The following is an 18,748-nucleotide window of genomic DNA, read 5'->3' as shown; positions in this document are numbered from 1 at the left end:
TTAAGTTTGTATCCTGCTACTTTACCAAATTCATTGATTAGCTCTAGTAGTTTTCTGGTAGCATCTTTAGGATTCTCTATGTATAGTATCATGTCATCTGCAAACAGTGACAGCTTTATTTCTTCTTTTCCGATTTGGATTCCTTTTATTTCTTTTTCTTCTCTGATTGCTGTGGCTAGAACTTCCAAAACTATGTTCAATAAGAGTGGTGAGAGTGGGCAACCTTGTCTTGTTCCTGATCTTAGTGGAAATGCTTTCAGTTTTTCATCATTGAGGACGATGTTGGCTGTGGGTTTGTCCTATATGGCCTTTATTATGTTGAGGAAAGTTCCCTCCATGCCTACTTTCTGCAGGGTTTTTATCATAAATCGGTGTTGAATTTTGTCGAAAGCTTTCTCTGCATCTATTGAGATGATCATATGGCTTTTCTCCTTCAATTTGTTAATATGGTTTATCACATTGATTGATTTGCATATATTGAAGAATCCTTGCATTCCTGGAATAAACTCCACTTGATCATGGTGTATGATCTTTTTAATGTCGTGTTGAATTCTGTTGGCTAGTATTTTGTTGAGGATTTTTGCACCTATGTTCATCAGTGATATTGGCCTGTAGTTTTGTTTCCTTGTGACATCCTTGTCTGGTTTTGGTATCAAGGTGATGGTGGCCTCGTAGGATGAGTTTGGGAGTGTTCTTCCCTCTGCTATATTTTGGAGGAGTTTGAGAAGGATAGGTGTCAGCTCTTCTCTAAATGTTTGATAGAATTTGTCTGTGAAGCCATCTGGTCCTGGGCTTTTGTTTATTGGAAGATGTTTAATCACAGTTTCAATTTCAGTGCTTGTGATTGGTCTGTTCATATTTTCTATTTCTTCCTGATTTAGTCTTGGCAGGTTGTGCTTTTCTAATAATTTGTCCATTTCTTCTAGGTTGTCCATTGTATTGGCATAGAGTTGCTTGTAGTAATCTCTCATGATCTTTTGTATTTCTGCAGTGTCAGTTGTTACTTCTCCTTTTTCATTTCTAATCCTATTGATTTGAGTCTTCCCCTTTTTTTTCTTGATGAGTCTGGCTAATGGTTTATCAATTTTGTTTATCTCCTCAAAGAAGCAGCTTTTAATTTTATTGATCTTTGCTATCCTTTCCTTCATTTCTTTTTCATTTATTTCTCATCTGATCTTTATGATTTCTTTCCTTCTGCTAAATTTGGGGGTTTTTTGTTCTTCTTTCTCTAATTGCTTTAGGTGTGTGGTTAGGTTATTTATTTGAGATGTTTCTTATTTCTTAAGGTAGGCTTGTATAGCTATAAACTTCCCTCTTAGAACTGCTTTTGCTGCATCCCATAGGTTTTCTGTTGTGTTTTCATTGTCATTTGTCTCTAGGTATTTTTTGATTTCCTCTTTGATTTCTTCAGTGATCTCTTGGTTATTAAGTAGTGTATTGTTTAGCCTCCATGTGTTTGTATTTCTTACAGATCTTTTCCTGTAATTGATATCTAGTCTCATACCATTGTGGTCGGAAAAGATACTTGATACGATTTCAATTTTCTTAAATTTAGCAAGTCTTGATTTGTGACCCAAGATATGATCTATCCTGGATAATGTTCCATGAGCACTTGAGAAGAATGTGTGTTCTGTTGTTTTTGGATGGAATGTCCTATAAATATCAATTAAGTCCATCTTGTTTAATGTATCATTTAAAGCTTGTGTTTCCTTATTTATTTTCATTTTGGATGATCTGTCCATTGGTGAAAGTGGGGTGTTAAAGTCCCCTACTATGATTGTGTTACTGTTGATTTCCCCTATTATGGCTGTTAGTATTTGCCTTATGTATTGAGGTGCTCCTCTGTTGGGTGCATAAATATTTACAATTGTTATATCTTCTTCTTGGATCGATCCCTTGATCATTATGTAGTGTCCTTCTTTGTCTCTTGTAATAGTCTTTGTTTTAAAGTCTATTTTGTCTGATATGAGAATTGCTACTCCAGCTTTCTTTTGGTTTCCATTTGCATGGAATATCTTTTTCCATCCCCTCACTTTCAGTCTGTATGTGTCCCTAGGTCTGAAGTGGTCTCTTGTAGACAGCATGTATATGGGTCTTGTTTTTGTATCCATTCAGCCAGTCTATGTCTTTTGGTTGGAGCATTTAATCTATTTACATTTAAGGTAATTATTGATATGTATGTTCCTATTCCCATTTTCTTAATTGCTTTAGGTTGATTATTGTAGGCCTTTTCCTTCTCTTGTGTTTCCTGCCTAGAGAAGTTACTTTAGCATTTGTTGTAAAGCTGGTTTGGTGGTGCTGAATTCTCTTAGCTTTTGCTTCTCTGTAAAGCTTTTAATTTCTCCCTCAAATCTGAATGAGATCCTTGCTGGGTAGAGTAATCTTGTTTGTAGGTTTTTCTCTTTCATCACTTTAAATATGTCCTGCCACTCCCTTCTGGCTTGCAGAGTTTCTGCTGAAAGATCAGCTGTTAACCTTATGGGGATTCCTTTATGTGTTACTTGTTGTTTTTCCCATGCTGTTTTTAATATTTGTTCTTTGTATTTAATTTTTGACAGTTTGATTAATATGTGTCTTGGCGTATTTCTCCCTGGATTTATCCTGTATGGGACTCTCTGTGCTTCCTGGACTTGATTAACTATTTCCTTTCCTATATTAGGGAAGTTTTCGACTATAATCTCTTCAAATATTTTCTCAGTCCCTTTCTTTTTCTCTTCTTCTTCTGGGACACCTATAATTCGAATGTTGGTGCATTTAACCTTGTCCCAGAGGTCTCTGAGACTGTCCTCAATTCTTTTCATTCTTTTTTCTTTATTCTTCTCTGCAGTAGTTTTTCCACTCTTTTATCTTCCAGGTCACTTATCCATTCTTCTGCCTCAGTTATTCTTCTATTGATCCCTTCTAGAGAATTTTTAATTTCATTTATTGTCTTGTTCACCTCTGTTTGTTTGCTCTTTAGTTCTTCTAGGTCCTTGTTAAACGTTTATTGTATTTTCTCCATTCTATTTCCAAGATTTTGGACCACCTTTACTATCATTATTCTGAATTCTTTTTCAGGTAGACTGCCTATTTCCTCTTCATTTGTTTGGTCTGGTGGGTTTTTGCCTTGCTCCTTCATGTGCTGTGTGTTTCTCTGTCTTCTCATTTTGCTTAACTTACTTTGTTTGGGGTCTCCTTTTCGCAGGCTGCAGGTTTGTAGTTTCCATTGTTTTTGGTGTCTGTCCCCAGTGGCTAAGGTTGGTTCAGTGGGTTGTGTAGGCTTCCTGGTGGAGGGGACTAGTGCCTGTGTTCTGGTGAATGAGGCTGGATCTTGTCTTTCTGGTGGGCAGGTCCACATCTGGTGGTGTGTTTTAGGGTGTCTGCAGCCTTATTATGATTTTAGGCAGCCTCTGTGGTAATGGATGGGGTTGTGTTCCTGTCTTGCTAGTTGTTTGCCGTAGGGTGTCCTGCACTGTAGCTTGCTGGTCATTGAGTGGAGCTGGGTGTTGGTGTTGAAATGGAGATCTCTGGCAGATTTTCACCGTTTGGTATTACCTGGAGCTGGGAGGTCTCTTGTGGACCAGTTTCCTGAACTTGGCTCTCCCACCTCAAGTGGCACAGCCCTGATGCCTGGCTGGAGCACAAGAGCCTGTCCTCCACATGGCTCAGAATAAAAGAGGGGAAAAAAAGAGAGAAAGAAAGAAGATAAAATAAAGTAAAATAAAATAAAGTTAGTAAAATAAAAAATACTTATTAAGAAAAAAAATTTTTTAAGTAATAATAGTAAAAAGAAAAACGGACAGACAGAACCCTAGGACAAATGGTAAAAGCAAAGCTATACAGACAAAATCACACACAGAAGCATACACATACACACTCACAAGAAGAGAAAAAGGGGAAATATATATATATATCGTTGCTCCCAAAGTCCACCTCCTCAATTTGGGATGATTCGTGGTCTATTCATGTATTCCACAGATGCAGGGTACGTCAAGTTGATTGTGGAGATTTAATCCGCTGCTCCTGAGGCTGCTGGGAGAAATTTCCCTTTCTCTTCGTTGTTCACACAGCTTCCAGGGTTCAGCTTTGGATTTGGACCCGCCTCTCCATGTAGGTCGCCTGAGGTCATCTGTTCTTCGCTCAGACAGGACGGGGTTAAAGGAGCCGCTGATTCGGGGGCTCTGGCTCACTCAGGCCGGGGGTAGGGAGGGGTAAGGATGCGGGGCTCTCCTCGCGCACCAGGAAACAAAGAGGGAAGAAAAAGTCTCTTGCCTCTTCGGCAGCTCCAGACATTTTCCCGGACCCCCACCCGGCTAGCTGTGGTGCACTAGCCCCCTTCAGACTGTGTTCACGCCGCCAACCCCAGTCCTCTCCCTGGGATTGGACCGAAGCCCAAGCCTCAGCTCCTAGCCTCGCCCGCCCCGGCGGGTGAGCAGACAAGCCTCTCAGGCTGGGGAGTGCTGGTCGGCACCGATCCTCTGTGCGGGAATCTCTTCGCTTTGCCCTCCACACCCCTGTGGCTGCGCTCTCCTCTGCGGCTCTAAGCTTCCCCCCTCTGCCACCCACAGTCTCTGCCCGCGAAGGGGCTTCTAGCATGTGGAAACCTTTCCTCCTTCACAGCTCCCTCCCCAAGGTGCAGCTGCCGTCCCTGTTTTTCTTTTACTCTACCCAGGTACGTGGGGAGTTTCTTGCCTTTTGGGAGGTCTGAGGTCTTCTGCCAGCGTTCAGTAGGTGTTTTGTAGGAATTGTTCCACATGTAGATGTATTTCTGATGTATTTGTGGGGAGGAAGCTGATCTCCGCGTCTTACTCTTCCGCCATCTTGAAGCTCCTCCGCCAGGCCCCTAGATTCTGATGTCAGTCTGGAGTCAGCCTGGATGTTGGAATTTGTTGAAAGTTCCCAGATGATCCTTGCAGCTAAGGTGAGAGCCACTGATATACTTGCTAGCCAGGGCAGGGCCAGTGGGGGTTATAACTTATTTCCATCTGAGGATGGAACTAGAGTTCAGGTCTCTCAGTTTTCAGCCCTTTCCAGATCCTAAAAGGAGACCCTCCCATCTAGTGGTTTGGCGGTGCCTAGTAACTTGCCCCATGATGATTTCGACCACTCTTGGTATTAACTGAAAAGCAACTTCCTCTAATCATATAGTGACCAAGTTACTAGTCACAGAAAAGGCCTCAGTTCTGGACACCCTTTGCGTGACTGAGAACTGCTTTCTGTGACATGTGACTCTTCGAGCTTCCATTCAGCTCCGTCCCAGTTGAGAGGGACACTTGGCATCTGCCCCTGGTCTGGACAAAATCCCTGAGAGTTCTTTTCCAGTCCAGAGATTTTCTTTCCATTTGACCTGCTTCTCCAACTCTAATTCCCCACTTTTGAAGCCAACTGCGGTATAAAGCTCACTTTGCAATGAGTTGCTTGGGATTACCCATTAACCACTTTATCAGGCTTCCAAAAGTTTTTAAGCCTGGCTTTGGCCAGAATCTTTTTAAAGAGCCCATTCCTTTATTCATCCTGAAAAGTGGTTAAATGTTATACTATGGAAATTTATACAAAAATTGTATATAAATTTGTATACAAAAGTGGTCTGTAGTAGAATGACTTCCCTCAACATAACCATCACCCAGCTTCAATGGTTACCAGCTAACTCATGGCCAATTTTCTGCCTCTATTTCTACCCACTACCCCAGACACATACACTGGATCATGCTGACACAAATCCCACACCCCATATCAATCCATCTGTAAATATTTCAGTAGGTGACTCTAAAAGATAAGCCCTCTTTCTTTTTTCCCCCATTTTTTTTATTGTTGTAAAATATACTTAAATATAAAATGTACCATCTTAACTGCCTTTAAGTATATAGTTTAGTGGTATTTAATACGTTCACAGTGGTGTGCAGCCATCACCACCATCCATCTCCACAGTTCTTTTCATCTTATAAAACAGAAACTCAGTACCCGTTAAACAATAACTCTCCATTCCCTTCCCCCCAGCCCCAGATACCACCGTTCTACTTTCTGTCTCTATGATTTTTAGCTACTCTAAATGCCTCATGTTAAGTGGAATCATATAGTATTTGTCTTTTCGTGACTTGTTTATTGCATAATGTCCTCAAGTTTCATCCCTGTTGTAGGATATGTAAGAATTTCCATTCTTTTTAAGGCTCAATAATATTCCTCTGTATGACTACAGAGGCACCACATTTTGCTTATCCATTCGTCCACTGGTGGACAGCGGGGTTGCTTCCACATTTTAGTTACTGTGAATAATACTGCTGGGAACATCATTGTACAAACATATCTTCAAGACACTGTTTTCAGTTCTTTTGGGTAAAGGTGATGCTGAAACCTTGGCCTCTGTGCACTGGTGCCACATTGAATCTCAGAGGCAGAGTTTTGGGTGAAGTAGAAAAGAAAAAAAAAGCTTTATTACTTTGCCAGACAAAGGGGTACCCAGGGGGCTCATGCTCTCAAAACTGTGTCCCAACCCAGGGGAATTTGGTGAGGAGTTTTATAGCAATGGTTCAAGGGTGGGGTTACTGGTGAGGATCAGGGTGTGTGCAGGCCTGCATTCCTTTAATCTGGCCTCAGGTGGTCTCCTAATTAGCTTCTGTGGATCTAGAGGTTATCAAACTGTGACCTTCTCTCTGGAATGAAGAGTTCTGCAGAAGAGCTCAAAGATATTGTTATGTGTATCCCTTGAGGTGGAACCAGGACTCTACCCCAAGGCTGCACTATTGTTTCTTGACTGCTCCTCCCTTGTCTCTGCATCCTCTCTCTTCCCTAATTAGCAACTGTTTGAACCTGCCCTTTGGAATGCAGGGAAGGTCATGGAGGCTGAAACCTATTCCCTACAAACAAGAAACGGGGGACACTGAAAGGCCTCTGTGCCCAGGAATCCTACAGGGCCCTTCTTGGTTTCAAAGGCCTTTCTTTTTAACACAACCACAATATTACTGTCACATCTGGAAAAAAATGACAGTAATTCTTTATTTTCATTGAATTATCCATGCAGTATTCATATTTATTTCCCAGATCACCTCATATACTTTTTAATGTGACTGGTCCACACATTGCACTTGGGAGATATGTCTCCTACATCATTTTTTTTTCAGTACACAGGCCTCTCACTGCTGTGGCCTCTCCCGTTGTGGAGCACAGGCTCCGGACACGCAGGCTCAGCGGCCATGGCTCACGGGCCCAGCCACTCCAAGGCATGTGGGATCTTCCCGGACCGGGGCACGAATCCGCGTCCCCTGCATCGGCAGGCGGACTCTCAACCACTGCGCCACCAGGAAAGCCCTCCTACATCATTTTTAATCTACATGTTCCTCCTCCTTTATTTTTCCCTTGCAGTTGCCATTATTGCTAAAGAAATTGCATTGTTTGTCTTACATGGTTTTCCACATACTGGATTTTGTTAACTGCATCCCTGTGGTGGTGTTTAACATCTTCCTCTGCCCCTGTCTTTCCTGTAAAGTGGTAGTTGGGTCCAGACTCATTTGATTCCTGTCTGGCTTTTCCACAAGACTATTTCATAGGTGGTGGTCTCTGCTTCCATCAAAAGGCAGCTCCTGCCCAGCTGGTCTTTGTGTGTATATTTGTGACGTTACTAGACTCTGATGATCATTGCTTAGATCATTCTGAGTATTTTAAAACACATTTAAACCCACAATTGTTGAGCTCTCTTTTTCCCAGTCATTTTCTCATAGTGATTCTCATAGTGATTACCCAAAGTAATCACTGAGGCCTCACTACCCTCAAGCAAGAAGCAGCAAACATTTGATGAACACTACTCTGGGCAGGAGATCAGAAGGGACATCAGAGAGGAAACAAGGTCCCTGTCCTCAAGAAGCTTGATGTCTATTTGGGGGGACAGGCATATACCAAAACAATTAGGAAACATGATTGACTACAAATTAATTGTCATTTTAGCCTCTGAGCCCCATAAGTCAGGAACTTTACTTAGAACAATCTGTAGCAGAGTTGCCTGGATCCCACCCAGATATTCTGATGCAAATTTGTCTAGGATATGACCTAAACATCAAGATTTTAGAAGTATCTGGGCTTCCCTGGTGGCGCAGTGGTTGGGAGTCCGCCTGCCGATGCAGGGGACATGGGTTCGTGCCCCAGTCTGGGAGGATCCCACAGGCCACGGAGTGGCTGGGCCTGTGAGCCATGGCCGCTGAGCCTGTGCGTCCGGAGCCTGTGCTACGCGGTGGGAGAGGCCATGGCAGTGAGAGGCCTGCGGACCGCAAAAAAAAAAAAAAAAAAAAAAAAAGATTTTAGAAGTATCTGAAGTATTTTTATATGCACCCAAGTTTAAGAATCATCATCCTAGGATAGGGGTTCTTCAAGTGTGGAATATTACTCAGCCATAAAAAAGAATGAAACAATGCCATTTGCAGCAACATGGATGGACCTAGAGATTATCATACTAAGTGAATTAAGTCAGACAAAGACAAATATCATATGATATCACTTTATATGTGGAATCTTAAAAAAATGATACAAATGAACTAATTTACAAAACAAAAATAGACTTACAGACATAGAAAACAAAGGGGTTATGGTTACCAAAGGGGAAAGGGGGTGGGGGAGGGATAAATTAGAAGTTTGGGATTAACAGATACACACTAGCATATATAAAATAGATAAACACCAAGGGCCTGCTATATAGCACAGGGAACCATATTCAATATCTTGTAATAACCTATAATGGAAAATAATCTAAAAAAAGAATATATATAACTGAATCACTTTGCTATACACCTGAAACTGACACAACATTGTAAATCAACTATAGTTCAGTAAAAAATTTTAGAAAAAGAAATGCAGGGACTTCCCTGGTGGCATAGTGGTTAAGAATCCACTTGCCAGTGCAGGGAGACATGGGTTCAATCCCTGGTCTGGGAAGATCCCACGTACCGCAGAGCAACTAAGCCCGTGTGCCACTACTACTGAAGTCCGCATGCCTTAGAGCCCACACATCTCAACTACTGAGGCCATTTGCTGCAACTACTGAAGCCCTCACGCTCTAGGACCCACCTGCTGCAACTACTAAGCCCGCGTGCTGCAACTACTGGAGCCCGCATGCCTAGAGCCTGTGCTCCACAACAAGAGAGGCCACGGCAATGAGAAGCCCACGCACCGCAATGAAGAGTAGCCCCCACTCACCACAACTAGAGAAAGCCCGCACACAGCAATGAAGACCCAACACAGCCAAAAAAAAGAAAAAAGAAAAGAAAAGAAATGCAGTATCTTGGGTACCATCCCAGACCTGCTGAATTAGAACCTGCATTTTAACAAGATCCCCAGGTGACTTGTATGCACATTAAAGTTTGAGACATGCTGGTGTAGAGGTATGTACTCTACTTAAAAAATCAGAGAAATGAAAGCATAGAATGGCCATGCTAGGAAGGAGGCTTCAGAGATCCACTCCACCTTTTCAACTGGTGTTCTCGGAGCCATTCTAAGGGAAAGAGGCCATGTCCCCTCTTATCCAAAAAGAATGGGACCTATGTGCCCAGAGCGTTTGCCTGCGTTGGAACCCCAGACAAGTCCAACTATTCCTGAGCCACATGGTTGTATATGACTACAGGGCAGGGTCTCATCAACGCTCAGGGCAAAAATAACCTGGGAGCTTCCATGCGCAGGCCACCCTCCTGGTGGCATGACCATCCAGGCATCAGTATTTTTAAAAATTTCCTCAGGCAATTCTAACAGACAGTCAAAGTTGAAAACCACAGCTGCAGACTTTGGGTCCTCCACGTTTCTATGTTCTACTCAAGGTGAAAAGTGAGCTTAATTTCTAGCTGTAGCCATAAAATACACAAAATTAAGTTCAGGCCTTGGGTTTACTGTTTCAATATCTGGATTCCCAAAATAGTTGCAAGGACGACTGAAGAGGTATCCCTAGTGAAGTTGTTGAGTATCATGGACTTTTTAAAAATCAAGTTCTCAAGAGATGGTGGTAGCAGGAGTCTAGTTTTGGCATTGCCCTGAACCTGGACACTGGTGACTTTGCTTTTCTGCAAACTGTGTTCAGGTTGGTTGAGACCTTGTCTGTGTATAGAGCTAATGTTTTATGGGTGCCTGTAACACAGTACAAATAGTTGAAGTCCTGGGAAATGAAGAGGACCAATTGTTCTTGCTATCCAGTGTTACTAAAAGGATGTTTTGAAGGGTTTCAACTCACCTTTCCAGATGGAGCTGCATTTGTATAGGCAGGAAGCTGAAGGATGGATGCGTGGGAGAGAACTGCCCAAATGTCCACCCAGGATGTTTATGAGACAGTGTAGAAAGTGATCAACCCAAGTGGCCCCACTTACTGGGACACATCATACCTTTGGGTGGATGGGGTAAGGCTGTAGAGTAGCAAAAGCGTCCTCAGTGGCCAGGAGACGGTGTGGTTTATCTCGTGTATTTTTGAGGTAAAAGGGGGCAATTTGAGTGATTAAATAGGAGAAGGACTCTCAGGGAGAAGAGTGAGCATCTCCTGACCAAAACATTTGGACCTGTCCTTTGATTTCTTCCTTGCAAACCATTATGTTAATACAAGTTTTAGAAAAACTTTGTATTGATATTATATAGACTTGGATCTACCATAATTTAAATAATGTTCTCCCAAACATATTTCCCCATTAAAAATGTCCACTACACCTTGGTGAGTCTCTGAGGCAAGTGTCTGAGTGGTCTCTGCTCCAGCGCCATGTCTTCACCTCCCAGGCCTCCTCTAATCAAACCTCCCCATCCTTCAGAGTTTGGGACTAGCAGATGCAAACTCATATATAGAATGGATAAACAACAGGGGCCTATTGTGTAGCACAGGGAACTATATTCAATATCCCTTAAGAAACCATAATGGAAAAGAATAGGAAAAAGTTTATATATATATATATAACTGAATTCCTTTGCTGCACACCAGAAACTAACACAACTTTGTAAATCAACTATACTTCAATTAAAAAAGAATCATTTAAGGACTTCCCTCCTGGTCCAGTGGTTAAGAGTCTGTGCTCCCAATGCATGGGCTCTGGGTTCGATCCCTGGTCAGGGAACTAGATCCCACATGCCACAACTAAGAGCCTGCATGCTGCAACTAAAAAAGATCCCGCACGCCACAACTAAAGATCCCTCATACCTCAACTAAAGATCCCGTGTGCTGAAACTAAGACCTGGCACAGCCAAATACATACATACATCCATAAATATTTTTTTAAAAAAGAATCATTTACCTGTAATAATAGGTCCATAATAATGCTAGTCAATAAACATGTATAGGGCTTCCCTGGTGGTGCAGTGGTTGAGAGTCCGCCTGCCGATGCAGGGGACACGGGTTCGTGCCCCGGTCCGGGAAGATCCCACATGCCGTGGAACGGCTGGGCCCGTGAGCCATGGCCGCTGAGCCTGCGCGTCCGGAGCCTGTGCTCCGCAACGGGAGAGGCCACAGCAGTGAGAAGCCCGCATACCGCAAATAAACAAAACAAAACAAACGTATATATTTAGAAAAAGAACCTCCCCATCCTGTGTCCATCCAAGCCCCAAGGCCCCACCAGGCTCCAAGTTAACTGGTCTCAAATAAATGTATTGAATCAGGATATTAAACACTGATACTGCAAAATGCTCACACAATTGTGTAAAGAAGAAATCTGACAAAGGAAAAGATGTTCAACCTCACATGCAGTCAAAAGAATGCAAATATGATATAATTTTTCAATTACCAAATGCACAAAAGTGAAAAGGAATGACAATACTAGAGTTTGAGAGACTTCAAAGAAATGTGAGGTCTCCTGTACATTGGTGGAAGTATGAATCGGCACAGCTTTCTGGAGAACAGTTTGACAATGTATGTCATACACGTAAAAATGTGCAGACACAGCAGTTCCACTCCTGAGAGTTTATCGTAAGGAAATTATTGAACAGGGGTCAAGGAAATTCAAACCAGCCTTGTTTATAATAAAGAATAATTAGAAATAATCTAAATGTCGACCAAATGAGGTTTATTCACATAAATTATGGTCTACTCATACAATGGAATGCTAAAGAGCCTTTAAAACGATATGAATATTTATAGACATTTATAGACATGAAAGGATATCCATTAGATACCACGCCCTTTGGTGTCATTAATGTAAAAGTGTGTGTGTGCATGCATGCACGTGTGAGTTCATGCACACAGAGATCTAATATGAAGGTCATCACAATATCAACCATGGTGTCTTCTGGTTGGGAGAGCTTTGAATGTCTTTACTTTCTTATTTCCTTATTGTTTCTAAACTTAAAAAAGCAACATTATTTGTTTTCACATTAATAGCTAACACTAACAGAGAGTGCATTACGTGCCAGGCACTCCTCTAATTGCTATAAACTGTTAGTATTCCTAAAGAAAACAAAGGTGGTGAGAGATTGAGTAACTTGCCCAAAGTCCGTAGCTAGTAAACGTGAAGCTGGAATTCAAAACCTGGTTGTCGGGATTTCCCCTGTGGCGCAGTGGTGCCTGCCAATGCACGGGACACGGGTTCGAGCCCTGGTCCGGGAAGATCCCACATGCCGTGGAGCAACTAAGCCCGTGCGCCACAACCACTGAGCCTGTGCTCTAGAGCCCACAAGCCACAACTACTGAGCCCACGTGCCACAGCTACGGAAGCCCACGTGCCTAGAGCCCGTGCTCCGCAATGAGAGAAGCCACTGCAATGAGAAGCCTGTGCACTGCAATGAAGAGTAGCCCCTGCTCACTGCCACTAGAGAAAGCCCACACGCAGCAATGAAGACCCAACACAGCCAAAGATAAATAAAAAATAAAGCTTGGTTGTCTTGCTCCACAGGTTGCGCTCTTACTACACTAATTAACCCCAATAGATTGAAAGTCTCTTAAATCCTCCCCCCACCAACAACCCCACACTTCCCTTCAGAAGTAACCATTTAACCACCTGACATGCATCCTTTCAAAACTGCTGCTGGGCATGTTCAGACACATGTGTAAACACACAAACACACATGTGTGGTTTTCTTCTTTTTATAGAATGGGATGGTATTGTCCATCCTGTCAGTATGCATAGTTCACCCTTGTGCTTTTTATCTGAGTGTTATTCTTCAGCATGGATGTATGGAATTGATGTAACCATGTCTTTACTGAAAACTGGTGGTTTCCAGTTGTTCACCCTACTGGACAAAGCTGCAGTAAGCATCTCCTGGTATACATATTACTGTGTGTAGATGTGCAATGATACTCCTGTGATAATTTCCTAGAAATAGAACTGCTCAGTCAAAAGACAAAAGAGACTCCCCAGTTCCCCACCCCAAGAAGGCTACGTGGCTACACTATATATATATATATATATATATATATATATATACACACACACATACTATATTCATACATACAGTTTGAGTGCCCACCCCCATGTTTCCACCAACACAGGAAGTTGTCAATCTTTTAAATTTTTGCCAATATGAGAAGTGAAGGATGTTGTTTCATTTGCAACAATTTAAATGTTCTTGATTACTAGTAAAGTTGAATATCTTTTCATACATTTATTGGCCATTATTTCTTTTCAGAATTGTTCACTTTTCAGTTGGGTAATTTGAGTTTTTCTTATTGATGTGAAGAAGCTTTGTGGACTTCCCTGGTGGTCCAGTGGTTAAGACTGCACGCTTCCAAAGCAGGGGGTGCAGGTTTGATCCCTGGTCGGGGAACTAAGATCCCACATGCCGTCTGGTGCAGCCAAAAAAAAAAAAAAAAATCCTTTGATGCCCTGTTTGTTGCAAATATTTTCTGAGTATGTTGCATTTATGTGAATCTCATTTATGTCTTATTGTGTTATACAGAGGTTTTAGTTTATTTTTATGTAACAAAATGTGCCCATTTATTTTCCCTTTATGGTTTTACATCTTGCTAAGGAAGTCTTTCTCCACAACCACAACATTCTCCTATATTCTCTTCTAGTATATTTATATTTTTGTTTATAGATTTTAACATGGTTATTTATTTTAATTGTGGTAAAATATATAACACATAAACTTTACCATTTTAACCGTTTTTAAGTGTACAGTTCAATAGCATTAAGTACATTCACATTGTTGTGTAACCATCACTACCATACATCTCCTGAACTCCTTCATCTCACAAAACTGAAACCCTGTACCACTTAAACAGTAATTTCCCTGCCTCTCTCCCCTCAGCCCCTGGTAACCACCATTTTACTTTCTGTCTCTATGAATTTGACTACTCTAGGTCCCTCATAGAAGTGGAATCTTACAGTATTTGTCCTTTTGTGACTGACTTATTTCACTTAGCATAATGTCTTCAAGTTTTACTCATGCTGTAGCATGCGTCAAAATTTCCTTTATTTTAAGGCTCAACAATATTCCATTATAGATTTATTTTTATGTCTAGCCTTTAATCCACATAGAATTTAGTAGTGCTTGGTAAGAAGTAGGGACTTTTTTATATTTAGGTTGGTCATCTTTTAAAGCCTCCTCCATCAAAACCCAGATTCCCATGGGGGCTCAGGTCTGTTTCCAGACTGTTGTTTTATTGATCCCTTTGTCTATATCTGGACTGGAATTACAACGCTTTAATTACTCAAGGTTTTCAGTAAGTTTTTATATCTGCTAAAAGCATGTCCCCTCCCCATTCTTTTTTTTAGACTTTCCCGAACCACTCTCAGACATTTACTTTTTCAGAGGAACTTTAGAATTAGATAGTCACAGTCCAAAAATACTCCCCTGGGATTTTGATTGGCATAGCTTGACGCTACTCACTAACTTGAGGTCGACATCTAGTAAAGCTGAGCCAGCAGGTCTCCAGCCAGATTTTGCTTCCCTGTGGCTCTCCAGGCTGTGTGGTGCTGCCCCCTGCGGGGGAGGTACAGGCCAGGGCTACCTCTGCCAGCCTGCCCAAGGCCTTCCCGCTTGGTCCCCTCCACCCCAGCCTATGATTCCAAGGCTTCTAGAAAGGACAGACTCCTACATACCCTTGGTTTAATTTCTTTCCTTCCTCAAAGACGTTTAGATTTTAACTTGAACTTTCAGAGCCAAAATACGAGTGGGACTCGTGGAAACCTCAGGCCCTACCCTAGAACTGTGGGGAAATACTTTCCTGCTCCCAGCAAACACCCCATAAGGCAGACACTGAACACATGTGTGACCAGTAGACGGGTAACTAGGGTGCAGTGGACGATTTTTTTAACAGCTCTATTATTAATGGATACCATAAAGTTCCCTTGTTTTAAGTGTATTAATTAAATGATTTTTAGCAAATGTACAGAGTTGTGTGACCATCACCAAATCCAATTTTAGAACATTTCCACCACCCTAAAAGTATCCTTCATGCCCATTTATAGTCATTCTCTGATGCCACTTTGTCCTGAGCATTGCCACACCAGGAGGAGTGGGGGACCGAGTGGGGATGTCCCCAGGAGATCCTCTGCCTGTGAGTCTAGGACCAATGCCCCAACAATGTGCACAGCATGACTCACAAGCCAACACCCCTCTCCTGAAGAGGCCCAGCTCTGGGCTCCTCCTGAGGGCAAAGGCCTTGCTGAGCCCCATCCTTACTTTTCCAGGTGGATAAAATTTGAAGAAAAGGTAGAGGAAGGAGGCGAGCGCTGGAGCAAGCCCCATGTGTCCACACTGTCCCTGCACAGCCTCTTTGAGCTCCGGACCTGCCTGCAGACGGGGACGGTGCTGCTGGATTTGGACGGCGGCTCCTTACCACAGATCATAGGTGAGGCAAAGGACCGCTGTGGCCCCCACCAAGCAGGGCAGCGTCCCCCTTCACCTGCCCCATCTCATGCCCACCCTTGGTCTGCATGGCACACCCACCTCTGATGCCTGCCTAATTCTGCAGAGACCAGGCTTTGGGTCTGAGGCCCCCAAGGCAGTGTCACAGTTGCTCCAAGTTTCAGATACACGTAGAGAGGGAAAGGTCAGCGTCTGAAATGCCATCCAGCAATGTAACAAAAGGGAGGAGGGCTTCTTAGCATGGTTGGAGACACCTATTGCCATGGCAACCTGTTTCTTGTCAGATCACCACAATAGATCACCATTCATCTTTAGGAAATTAGCTCTCGTTTGATAGAGTGGCAAAGGGAGGGAGCGGCTTGTCTTATCATCCCTAAAACTTCTGGTGAATTTTGTTTTAGCACATTCAATTTTGCCAGAACTACATTGCCCAAAATACTTTTCTAAAAAGAATTCATGTTAGGACTAAGACCACTTAGCATTGTACCTTGTGCTTCTTAGGGTACTTTCATGTGTACAATTTCATTTATTTTCCACAATGTTATTGATAGAAAGAGCAGAGAATCCTATACCCACACATGCAAGCACATGTGCACCCACATGGGCACACAATGCACCCCCATGCACACACACATGCATCCACATACACCAACTCCCACAGACATGCACACACCCTTTTACATATAAGGAGGCTGAGCGTTCATGACTGGTTCAAATTTTCAGTTCTGTGGCAAAGGTGGGACTATTTCTACATCCCCTGCCTCCCTTAGGTCACTTTTAATCCCACTAATAACAGATGAAACTGAAGACCCCCACACCCCTGGTCATTCGGTGCCACGTGGACAAGGCATGTTTGTTTCCCACTTAGATGATGTCATTGAAAAGCAAATCGAGGACGGCCTCCTTCGGCCAGAGCTCCGAGAGAGGGTCAGCTACGTCCTACTGAGGAAACACCGTCACCAAACCAAGAAGCCCATCCACCGCTCCTTGGTTGACATTGGAAAGTCAGTCTCCTCCACCACCAGTGAGTCGGGCCATACGCTGGTGGCTTGTTCTATGCACGCATCTCAAACCTGCAACCCTCCACTCTTGATAGCCCAGAGTTGAGATGCCCAGACACTAGCCTTGCTGGACCTGTCAGATAAATGCAATAATCAGTACAAAGTTGATAACGCTGCTACCTAAAGAGACTTGAGGAATCTCCTTAGATGAATTATTTTAAATGGAAAATGTTTAGCCTACGGTGGGTACGTACTTGGCACTTACCTGTGTTCCAGGCACTGTCTGAGCGCTCCACGTGTATTAACTCACTTCATCCTCGCAATAACCCCATGACTAGGTACTGTTCTCATCATCCCCAGGTTACAGATGAGGAGGCTGAGGCACGGAGAGGTTAAGTTACTTACCTAAGATCACACGGCCAGGAGGTTGTGGGATCAGGGGTCATCTACACCACCTGGTGTCTATTTAATCAATTGTATATCTATTTCACTTTCAAAGGTACAAATATTTTCTCTAATCATGTTCAGGCTATTCACTTGCTTAGAAAAATCCTGAAAAACAAGAACCAAAACCAGAACATCCTTTCTTCCTAGAAGGGGAAGAGACATGTCTGGCAGCCCAGCTTAATTTAGGTGACATGATTGTAAACGTGAATTGTGCTAACGGAAGAAGCTGCACCACTCCAGCAAGTCGGCCAAAGTCAAATCTCTTCTGTTCCTCCTCCCAGATCGCAGCCCAGGCCGGAGCCCCGCGGCGGGTCCCAGCCTACACCACTCCACCGAGGACCTGAGGATGCGGCAAAGCGCAAATTACGGCCGCCTGTGTGAGTATCTTCTTTCTCTGCCACTGTGTGGCAGCTTCGTCCTGGCTGTGGCCACTCTGGAGTCAATTTTCATACTTTCATAGCAGAGGAGGTAAAGCCCAGGGTCTGTCTAGAACTCTCAGGCATCAGAAGAAATCTAACTTTCACCCTAAACCTGGGCTGCCCTCAGAGTCTAACTTACTACCATAATTTTCTAAATAATTACTCCAAAAACTGCAGCTCTAATCAAGTCCTGTCATAATCAATACCCAATCCTGTGTGCTAGGCATTTTTAACTTAGTCTATGGCTTTATTCTCACCAAACTGCTCATTAGCCCTGTTTTTGGTGAGAAGTCTTCCTAGAAACAATTAAAAGCAGGCTAGGTCCTTTGCCCCAGGACAGAGAATGTTCCCATCCCTGGATGACCGTCTTGGGCCCCAGACAGTGAAATGCTGGTGGAGCTGCAGCCCCTGAGGGCTGTGACTGGGTGAGTGGAGCCTGTGAGGGGCATGGTCACAGATCGGCTTTTGTCAGGCAATTCATCAGGGCTGAAGAGACAGGTGAGCTGTGAGGCAAAGAAAAGAGGGAACTTGGGAAGTGAAAAGAAGAAGCAGTGTGAAGGAGTATTTTCCTTTAAATACTTTTACTAGAATGACAAGATACGAACAAGCACATCCCAGGGCTGTGCCCCTGACCAGGCCAGAGGAATGCTTCAGGACAGTGACAGTGATGTGACCTTTGCCCCGGCAGGGGTTTGTCACGGTCTTTTCTCTCTGTTCTTAGTGACCCCCTGCTCTTAGTCTCCCTGGTCTTGGTTATTCCACAGAGGGATGCTGGCAGTCAGAGACAGTGAACGGCTTTGGGACGAGCCTTCTGCTCTGTTATTTACTATATATGAAGTACCAATGCTGCTGTGGGGGGGACCTGGATAAAAGACATGAATAAGTGATTACAGCTTTGTGTGCACACCTCCCCACCCCAGGGTGGCACCTGGGAAGGCTCAAAGAGGAGGAGACACTTGCCTGAGTCTTGGAGAATAAATAGAAGATTTCCAGTAGCATGGGGGAGGAAGAGGGTGTTCTTTAGAACAAAGGAAACAAACAGCAGGTGAAGGGAAGGTGCTGTGAAGGGTGCCGCATATTCGGGGAAACAGGGTGATTCAGTTCACCAGGCTCTAAGGGAAAGAGGGTCCAATCAAAAGGGGCCTATGAATC

At 43.3% G+C, this 18,748-nt stretch overlaps 1 protein-coding gene across 1 annotated transcript in view; it reads left to right on the top strand.

The window, feature by feature from the left end:
- The window catches only part of SLC4A5 (solute carrier family 4 member 5), a 96,722-nt gene that overhangs the window by 35,182 nt on the left and 42,792 nt on the right, over nt 1-18,748 (top strand). The window contains exons 5-7 of the mRNA XM_027099061.1: nt 15,552-15,712; nt 16,598-16,753; nt 17,459-17,554. Coding sequence (XP_026954862.1) covers nt 15,552-15,712; nt 16,598-16,753; nt 17,459-17,554 — 413 coding nt within the window. The remainder of the gene's footprint in view (nt 1-15,551; nt 15,713-16,597; nt 16,754-17,458; nt 17,555-18,748) is intronic.

Source organism: Aethalodelphis obliquidens, unplaced genomic scaffold (genome assembly GCF_003676395.1).
Source record: "Aethalodelphis obliquidens isolate GAN/ISIS:26980383/991018 unplaced genomic scaffold, ASM367639v1 scaffold128, whole genome shotgun sequence".
Taxonomy (NCBI): domain Eukaryota; kingdom Metazoa; phylum Chordata; class Mammalia; order Artiodactyla; family Delphinidae; genus Aethalodelphis; species Aethalodelphis obliquidens.
This window is presented reverse-complemented; position numbering and strand designations above follow the sequence as displayed.